Raw genomic sequence first — 9,938 nt, forward strand, 5'->3', positions numbered from 1 at the left:
TTGTTGTTGTTATTTTCTTATATCCCGCCTTTCTCCCAATATACGGACTCAAGGTGGTGTATTTTCCATAGCCTATCTATAGTATATCTTTCTACAATGTAGATGGACACCTCCATTACATAATTTGTTGAGGATGGCTATGACTGGGAGTTCTGCATGGCAGATGGGGTTGGACTGGATCAGGGCCCTTCTAGGGGTCTCTTCTAACTCTATGATTCCATGATTCTGTAGCACTCTGAGCCTACTGTGATTTTAATAGTTTTTTAATGTTATAAAGGTATAAGTCTTATAATGCAAGCCATGCACTGATGGACTATTGCACTCTTAATTTTTTATGATTGATTTATACCCCGCTTTTCTCCCAAAATAGGATTCTTCTTAAAAGGGTTTGTTTAATATAAAAGAAAGGAACGTATAATGGCTTGGAATTAAAAATTCTGGTAGATTAGATAGATAGGTAGGTAGGTCTTTGGAATTAAAAGGGGGTTGTGGTGTGTGTGTTGTGTTGTTGTGTGTGTGGTCTCAAAATTAAAAATCCCTCTTGGAAGTGGGAATTAAATGTGTTGGATGCAGCCTGGGTTCGTAGCTCAGCTCAGAGATGTGGAATACCGTGTCTCAAAGCATGAGCAGAGTGTTTGAGCATGAACAGAGTGGTGCTGCTCATTTGCCTCGAGCAGCTGCACTTTGCTTTATCGAGCTGAATTTATTGATTGTAAACACCTTCACAGAAGGACCCGTTTGCTTGAAAAAATAATCCAGTTTGATGCCACTTTAACTGCCCTTGGCTCCATGTTGTGAAATGCTGGGATTTGTAGTTTGTTGTGGCACCTGACAGATGACTCAACTACAGTTCCCAAGATTCCATTGCACGAAGCCATAACGGAAGTTAAAGTGGTGCCATCAAGGTGTCGCGGGTAAACACTCGACCCTCTTTTTGTGTCTTGGGGGGGGGGGCTCTTAGCCTCTCAAAATGGTAGCACTTAGTCTTGACCCCCCCCTTCCCAAAATCCTGGCTATGTCCTTGGTTTCACCGTGAAGAATTATTGGGTGGTGATCATCAGCTTCACATAATTGCTGGCACCTTAAAAAGAAGTGAAAGGTTTTGAGAGATCTTAGCAGTGCCACCTTGTCACCTTCACCTTGGCATGAATATCGTCCCCACTAGTTTGCACTGCTTCAAAATGCATGTCAATCATCTGTGCGTCATCAACCCGGGCAGCCCAGCTTGATAAGTATGTGTGTGTGTGTGTGTGTGTGTGTGTGTGTATAATTGACAGAAGATTCAGTTCAGTGGTTTTGCAACTACTTGCCTCACTATGAGCTGCAAAACCACTGAGTTGAATCTTCTATCATTTTTTTTTTAAATTGATAGAAGATTTGATTCATGGTTTTGCAACTACTTGCCTCACAGATTACAAGGAGTTGCAAAATCGATGAATTGAATCTTCTATCATTTTTTTTTTAAATCATGCGCCCATAGGTCACACCACATGCACTTAGTGTGGAAAAATGAAATGCACAGATATAGGATGGGTGACACCTGGCTGAACAAGACTATGAGTGAAAGGGATCTAGGAGTCCAAATAGACCACAAGTTGAACATGAGTCAACAGTGCGATGCGGCAGCTAAAAAGGCCAATGCTATTTTAGGCTGCATCAATAAAAGTATAGTGTCTAGACCAAGAGAAGTAATAGTGCCACTGTATTCTGCTGTGGTCCGGCCCCACCTGGAATGATATTGTGTCCAGTTCTGGGCACCACAATTCAAAAAGGAAATTGAGACACTGGAGTGTGTTTCCCTTCCAGAATGATGTGATTCAGATCCCTCGTTCCCACTTGTTGAACACCCTTCGGAATCAATTCTTTCCAAAAGAACAGCTAGGAAACTAGTGTCTGGCAAAAATGTTTTTTTTGCGTTTGCCTCGCTTTTTTGCAACAGGAATCGATCAAAGTAGGATCGAAACCGGTTTCAAATGGGAATGAGGGTCATATAACCTGATTTGCTTTAAATACCATAGTTTTTTATTTTTGATACACAGCGGAAACAAATTGATACATGCAGTTTCATCCCTGAACCATGTATGATGCTCATCCATGTGTTCAATGCCTTCTCCAAGTTACCACAAACCAAGAATAAATCTTTTGCAATCCCATAAATTGTGCCTCTTTGTGCACTGTAGTGGTTTGAGTGTTGGACTCTGATTCTGGAGACCCACTGGGTGACTTTGGGCCAGTTACACTCTCTCAGCCTCAGAAGGAAGCAACGGCAAACCCCCTTCTCAACAAATCTTGCCAAGAAAACCTTATGATAACTTCATCTCAGGGTGGCATACAGAAAATAACTTGATGGCACACAACAACAGCACAAGTGCTGCTCTCTTGAAAGGGTTAAACTGAATGAGGTTAAATTCCTAGAGAGACCAGAAGGAAAGGAGGAGGAAGCTGTCATCATCCCCCATACACACACACATATACACACATACACACCGTGGGAAAGTCTCCTTTGTATTTCCCATCAATGCAAGATGAGCTTCTTCCACAGGGGAGGTGAGTTTTGTAAGGGTTTTTATTGTGTGGGGGGACAGAGGGGATGAAAAGACATTATCTAGGAAGCCCCACTGCAAATGAAACAAGAGGGATCAACGTGACTCAAGAAACCACTGTAGCACAATATTTATGAAAAAGCCAGTCCCTGCATAAAAAAGTGTAGCAGGTCAGGGAGGGGGAAATGTGGATGCTCAGCATCCTAACCCCTTTATGCAAACAGATCTTGCAGACTGATTTTCCAGACTAACAGGGCCATATCTTTGAATAATAATAATAATAATAATAATAATAATATGCAAAGGGATCTTGCAGCACCTTTGAGACTTATTGAAGAGTAGAAGTTGGTAGCATGAGTTTTTTGAGGTTCTCAACTCCTCTTACAGTTAGTTGCAGAGGTCCTAAAAGGTGCCTTAGCATACTGTTTTTCCAGACTAACAGGGCCATAACTTTGAATAATAATAATAATAATAATAATAATAATAATAATAATAATAATAATAATAATAATATACAGCAAAGGGTTCTTGCAGCATCTTTGAGACCAAGTGAAAGAGAAAAGTTGGTAGCCTGAGCTTTCCTAGACTTGAGCCTCCCAACTCCTCTTTCAGACCAATTTTGAAGCTGGGCTGAAGACAATATTGTTCAGGGAAGCATTCGCAGGCATTGTGTGATTGTTTATCTGACTGTTATCTGATTTTTTTAATATTTGATATTTGATGTTTTTAATTTGTTGCCTGCTTATTTTATCTAACTTTATCTTGTATTATTATCTGTTGTTTTATATGTATTTTGTTATTATCCTGTAGAATGTACGCCATTGGTAGGTTTTATTTTTATTGATTTTACTGATCATATGTACAGCGCTGTGTAAATCTACAGCACTAAATAAATAAAGTATAATAATAATAATAATAATAATAATAATAATCTCAGAGGTGCTGCAAGGTCCCTTTGCATATTGATTTTCCAGACTAACAGTGCTATATCTTTGAAAAATAAGAAGAAGAATATGTAAAGGGATCTTGCAGCCCCTTTGAGAGAGAAGTTGGTAGCATAAGCTTTGCTAGACTGCAGCCTCCTTCCTCAGATGCATTTGGTGGAGAGCCCAGGGGCAGACCGATATAGCAGTCTGTGTGTGTGTGAGGATGTCCATTTTGTTGTTGTTATGTACCTTCAAGTCTTTCCCGACTTAAGACAACCTTATCGCGGGGTATTCTTGGCGAAGTTTGTTCAGAGGGGACTTGCGATTGCCATCCTTAGAGGCTGAGAGACTGTGACTTGCCCAAAGTCACCCAGTGGGTTTTACATGGCTGAACCATGATTCGAACCCTGGTTACACTCAAACCACTACACCACACTGGCTCATGAATTTCATACAGTTTTCTCAATAGTCAATTCCACTTTAACATTTTTTGGGGGGGTGAGGTGGGGTTGTTTTCACCATATTGGACTTGTTTTAATTTGTAAGCCTCCTTGAGTCTTGATTTGGGGGGAAAGACTGGGTATAAAAATAATTTATAATTATTTTCAATAATTATAAATTATTTAATGTATATATAATAATTAATTATTATTAATAATAATTCTAAGAACTCTTGGAAGTCCCACATTTACCATGGCCTTTGGAGGAATTGGCGAGCAAGTAGTCCAAAGAATAACTTTTTCAATGCTCTGAACAAAAGCAAAATTTGAGTATGAAAGTGAACAAGAATTTTAGGTGGGCTAAGTTTGCTGGGTTCTTTCTGTTCCAAAGATGAAGCCACTGTGGGATTGAATAGGAAGGAAGACCTTCAGCCTGAAAATCCTTCATCAGAAGAAGAGGGAGCACCAGGAAGATCCCAAGAAAACATTTCCTTCTTGACTGAGCCTGGTGAGTAAGAATTGTAATGAAATTTGATTAACAAAGATTAGGATAAAAGAGTTAATATGGAATCATAAGAGTTGGAAGAGATCCCCAAGGGACAACCAGTACAATCCTCTGACATGCATTTAGTGGCGAGCCCAGGGACAGACCTATATACGTAGCAGTCTCTCTGTGTGTGAGGATGTCCATTTTGTTGCTGTTATGTACCTTCAAGTCTTTCCTGACAACCAACACAATCCCCTGTCATACACCGTCAAGGCACTCCCAGATGGCCATCCAGTGTCTGTTTAAATACCCCCAAAGAAGAAGACTTCAACAGTCTCCAGTTTGACACCACTTTAACTGCCATGTCTCAATACTGTGGTGTCCTGGGATGTATAGTTTGTTGGGGCACCAGAGCTCTCTGATGGAAAAGTCTAAATGTCTTACAGTACTACAGTTCCCAGAATTCCACAATACTGAGCCATAAAGTGATGTCAAACTGGATTATTTCTGCAGTATGGATGCAGCCAGAGAGTTCTTAAATGAGTAAATGAATAAGCAATTTATACTTCAGTGTTTTCTAGTTTGGTTTGTTCTCTCCTTTGATGTTCCTGTATTATCCCTTGCCATCTCAAAATATTATCTGCTCTGTTCTCGCAGATTACAATCAGGAACACGAGCATAAAGAGAAACCATTTGGGTTATTTCCAGAAAGGGCCACATCTCAGGTAGTGGAGGTGAATTGGAGGGATCTGGATGGACTAGGAAAGCAAGATGGCAGCCTCGATGAGAACTGGATGAAAGAATCTCTTGCATTTGAAGGCAGAGACTTCTCAGAAGTCCAGCAAACATTAAATGCTGGTGAGAACAGGATCATCTGCAGCGTGTGTGGGAAGGGATTCAGGGATGACTCGAACCTTAAAAGACATCAAAGAATCCACACAGGAGAAAAACCCTATCACTGCCACTACTGTGGGAAGAGCTTCAGCCGGAATACGAACCTTGCTGCTCACCATCGAACCCACACTGGCGAGAAACCGTATGTGTGCTCAGTCTGCAGCAAGACTCTCTGTGACAAGTCAAGCCTCAATCGACACCAGAGAACTCATTCCGGGGAGAAGCCATATGAGTGCGACGAGTGTGGGAAAAGCTTTGACCTCAGGCAGTCCTTGATAAGCCACCAGAGAATCCACACAGGGGAGAGACCGTATAGGTGTCTGGAGTGTGGAAAAACATTCAACCGGAGTCAGAACCTCCGTAGCCACCAGCGAATCCATACTGGGGAGAAGCTGCACACATGTTCAGAATGTGGGAAAAGTTTCAGCCGCAGCCAGAATCTCACGCGGCATCTGAGCAGCCACACAGGCGATAAACTGTATAGCTGCTATGAATGTGGGAAAAGCTTCCGCCTGAGCCAGTCCCTTATTAGCCATCAGAGAATCCACACAGGAGAGAAACCATATATGTGCTCCCTGTGCGGGAAAAACTTTAACCTGAGCCAGAACCTTATTAGTCATCGGAGAATCCATACTGGAGAAAAACATTATAAATGTTCCGAATGTGGGAAGAGCTTCAGCTGGAGCCAAGATCTCCTCCGCCATCAGAGGATCCACACCGATGAACAACCATATCCCTGCTCGGCATGCGGGGAACGCTTCAATCGGCGGGAGAACCTTATTAGACACATGAGGATACACCTTGGAGAAAAAGCATTTTAAAAAAAAGTCTAGCCAGGATACACTTTTCCCTTTGTGGTTGTCCTCACATTACAAACTAGAAATATTTTGATGTGCTTTTAGAATGGTGCATTGCTCTGAAGGACAGACATTCTACCGTTTAGCTTTTGTCTAATCTCCATAAGGCAAGTTGCAATAAAGTGAAATTTTAAATTAAAATTTGTATTTAAGCTGATGTTGAAAGGATCACATAGTGGCTGTGTTTTCACATCAGTCTAAGCTAGGATTAAGGATGATACAGTCCTCCAGATGTGGATGCACAAGTCATCCTTAGCCAATGTAGCCAAGGGTGAGGAATGTGGGGAATTGCAGTCTTACATTTGGAGGGCCACATAATTCTTAGCTCTGTTCTAAGTGAGCTATATTAGCCCCTATTTGGTGTTTTAGACATGAATTGGCCAGCAGACCATGGAACACACCGGTAACTTTTCCTCATTTCTACATTTCTCCTCTCATGACCTTTTTACCGTCTTCTGTTTCAGAGTGAGGAACTGAAGAAACAAGCCACAGTTTTCAATTCATATGCAACCATACCATGGTTAAAAAAAGCTGGCATTCACAAGTTGCAAACCATGGTTTCTAATTGTGGTTTGCAGCTGGCAAACAAGCTATGGTTTGTTTTCCAGGAGGAGATTAGGCACAACCAACCAGAATGCCACAAGGCACAACCTGACTTATTGTTATGTGCAAACTTAACCAAGTTGGAAAGGAATCCTAAAAGAGGATCTGTCACCAACAACGTTCCATCCTACATCTGCACTAGTTGCCTTGATGGGGGAATGCAGACCAGAGTTTCAGAAGGTGAATATAAGCAGATTCAGGGGGAACTGGTCCTTAAAATATATTGGCCCCAAAATACTTAGAGCTGAACAACTAGGGTGGTGAATTGGCACCAGAAAAGAATTTAGAGGAGACTGTTGTCATATAATTATGAAAGTAGACACTAGAAATTATTTTGGTCACAGTGCCTTACAAAAGCTTTAGTTTTCAAATATTTGTCAGGGGTGGCAAGAAGTATAGTGTAGTACAGCAATCTAATTGCAATGTAAGCCCTGTGAGCTAAGTTTAAAGAGACCACAGTTGGCCATGATCACCCAGTGAGCTTCAGAATAATAAAGAACATTTTAACTTGGGTGTTGTGGATACTAGTCTGGCCTCCTTGATTTATATATGCAGGTGGAGTCTCTATTACCCAGAATTCTAAAAGACAAAATTGTCCATATGAATAACTAAGATAGTGACACCTTTGCTTTCTGATGGTTTGGTGTACACAAAATTTGGTTTCGTGCACAAAATTATTTGAAATATTGTGTAAATTACCTTCAAGAAATGTATATAAAACATAAATGAATCATATGTTAAGATTTGGGTCCCATCTCCACAATATCTCATTATGTACGTGCAAATATCCCCAAATCCAAAAAACTACAAAATCCCAAACAGTTCTGATCCCAAGAATTTCAGATAAGGAAGACTCAACCTGTACAACTAAAAACCTGCGAATACATTTTTTAGTTGTACAAGTTGTGTCTAGATTTAGTTAATATGATGTGTGTGATTCTCCTCTTCCCACATTTATCCACACAACAATCCTGTGAGGCAGGTCAGGCTGAGATCAACAAAGATTGATTGACCTCTTTAAATAACTCAAGGGTTATCTCAGAGAGGAAGGTGCAGCCCTGTTTTCAGCTGCACCAGCAGGTAGGATCAGGCCTATTGGTTAAAATTGCAGAACATAGAATCATAGAGTTGGAAGAGACCCCAAGGGCCATCCATTCCAACCCCCTGCCATGCAGGAAATCACAATCAAAGCATCCCTGACAGATAGCCATCCAGCCTCTGTTTAAAGACCTTCAAAGATGGAGATTCCACCATCCTCTGAGGCAGTGTATTCCACTCTTAAACAGTTTTTATCATCATTAATTCCTTCCTAAAGTTTAGGTGGAATCTCTTTTCCTGTAGCTTGCATCCATGGTTCTGGGCCCTACTCTGGAGTAGCAGAAAACAAGCTTACTCAATATGACATCTCTTTAAATAGTTAAACAGGGCTATCATATCACCTCTTAACCTTCTCTTCTCTTAGCTAAATATACCCAGCTCCTCATAGACATGGTTTCCAGACCTATGGCGGTAGATTTCAACATTGAGAATAAGAACAGTTTGACCATGACTTCAATTACTTAGAGATATGGTGGGTCTTTCTCTCTGAATGTCTTCCAAAAGATGCTGGACAGCTATCTGCCAGGGGTGTTTTAGTTGAAGATCCTGCATTGAGCAGGGATTGGACTCATTGCCCCTTGAGACCTCTTCCAGCTTCATGATTCTATGCTTCTAAGAGCTTGTGATTGGTCCACTGTCTACAGTGGAGCAGTGATTCAAACTCAGATCTCTCACTACTCAAAGCATTACACCACACTAGGTGTTATCAGCCTCCCGTGTCTTAGGCCTCTCCCTGGAGATTGACACCGGCTCTTAAAAAGACACTTATCTCCACACACCATGCACAGAGGCCTCTTTCAGAATAGCTGGTGACATGGCTCTCATATCAGTGTGTCCATGAAACAACAGCAAGGTCTAGTCCTGAACTTAGAAGGAACTGTCCAAGGTGCAGAAGCTGTTTCGAGGTTCAACCTTTAAAGCTGGAATGAAAACCCAGAGTAGATTCAAAGAAGAGTTGAAAGGGACCTCATAGCCCATGCATTCCAACCCAGTATTATGCAGGAATAAACAATGAAAAGAATCCTGAAAGATGGCCATCCAGATTTTGTTTAAAGACTTCCAAAGAAAGAGAGTCCGCCATCCTCCAAGGCAGTCCATTGCACTGTTGAACAGCTCTTACTGTCAGAAAGTTCTTCCTCACATTTAGGTGGAATCTCTTTTCTTGTAATTTGAAGTCACTGCTTCATGTCCTATTCTCTGGAGCAGCAGAAAACAAGCTTGCTTCTTTCTCAATAGGACATCCCTTTAAATATTTAAACAGGGCCATCAAGTCAATTCTTAATCTTCTCTTCAATTCAAGTTAAAAAAGTATTCACAATGTCATAAATAAAAACTAACTTGGAAGCACTTGTCAGCTGTTGATGTTTGGCCATCATGCCAACATGAGGCCATCACACACAACTCACTAAATGATAAATGACAAGCAATAAATATGATAATTTTCATGTAATTTTAGGGGGGTCCTGCTGCAGGAAAATGAGGAAGAAGATAGAGGAGGGGTGCCCAGTGACGGGGAGATGAAAATGAGCGATCCAGGGATGAGAATCAGAACAAGTAAAGTGGGCAGCAGGAGAAGGAGGAATATTAGGAGCTGGAAAGAAAAATAATGGCTTACCAAACTAGAAATTCCAGGATTCCATAGGATACAACAATGGCTACTAAGATGGTATCACATCAGTATAATTATGTATTCCAAATACATCTCTGTTACAAAATATATTTTATAAACTCCTTGGAGCAGGGGCTTGGTTACTTTATTGTTACTGTACAAAAACGAGATGGGAAACCCAAAGCCTTTTAAAGGTTGCTGGACTGCATCTCCTATCAGCCCCAAACATAGATGATTGATGACACTTCAGACAAAGAGTATGCTATACATTCGTCCCTCCACATTTGCGGTTTCGACTTTTGCAGATTTGATTATTTATGGATTTTGTTAATATGTTCTCTCTAGGAATATCTAGGTCCTCCAGTGCAACTCTGTGGTCAGCGTTAACCAAAAGTTGCACGAAGGACCTAGAGATTCCTAGAGAGAACAATCCACTGGGCATGGCAGATGTTGACCACAGAGTTGCCCTGGAGGACCTAGA

General features: G+C 41.1%; 2 protein-coding genes across 2 annotated transcripts in view; one reads left to right on the top strand and one right to left on the bottom strand.

Annotated features, from left to right (window-relative positions):
* LOC121921836 (zinc finger protein 383-like) overlaps positions 1 to 9,938 on the bottom strand; it is a 50,749-nt gene that overhangs the window by 19,831 nt on the left and 20,980 nt on the right. The window lies entirely within an intron of this gene.
* LOC121921982 (zinc finger protein 239-like) lies at positions 2,434 to 7,411 on the top strand. The gene is made up of 3 exons (XM_042450811.1): positions 2,434 to 2,547; positions 4,301 to 4,417; positions 5,054 to 7,411. Exons 1-3 carry the CDS (start codon positions 2,526 to 2,528, stop codon positions 6,109 to 6,111), a joined length of 1,197 nt encoding a protein of 398 aa, XP_042306745.1. The 5' UTR covers positions 2,434 to 2,525; the 3' UTR covers positions 6,112 to 7,411.

This window comes from Sceloporus undulatus, chromosome 2, assembly GCF_019175285.1.
Source record: "Sceloporus undulatus isolate JIND9_A2432 ecotype Alabama chromosome 2, SceUnd_v1.1, whole genome shotgun sequence".
Lineage (NCBI taxonomy): Eukaryota > Metazoa > Chordata > Lepidosauria > Squamata > Phrynosomatidae > Sceloporus > Sceloporus undulatus.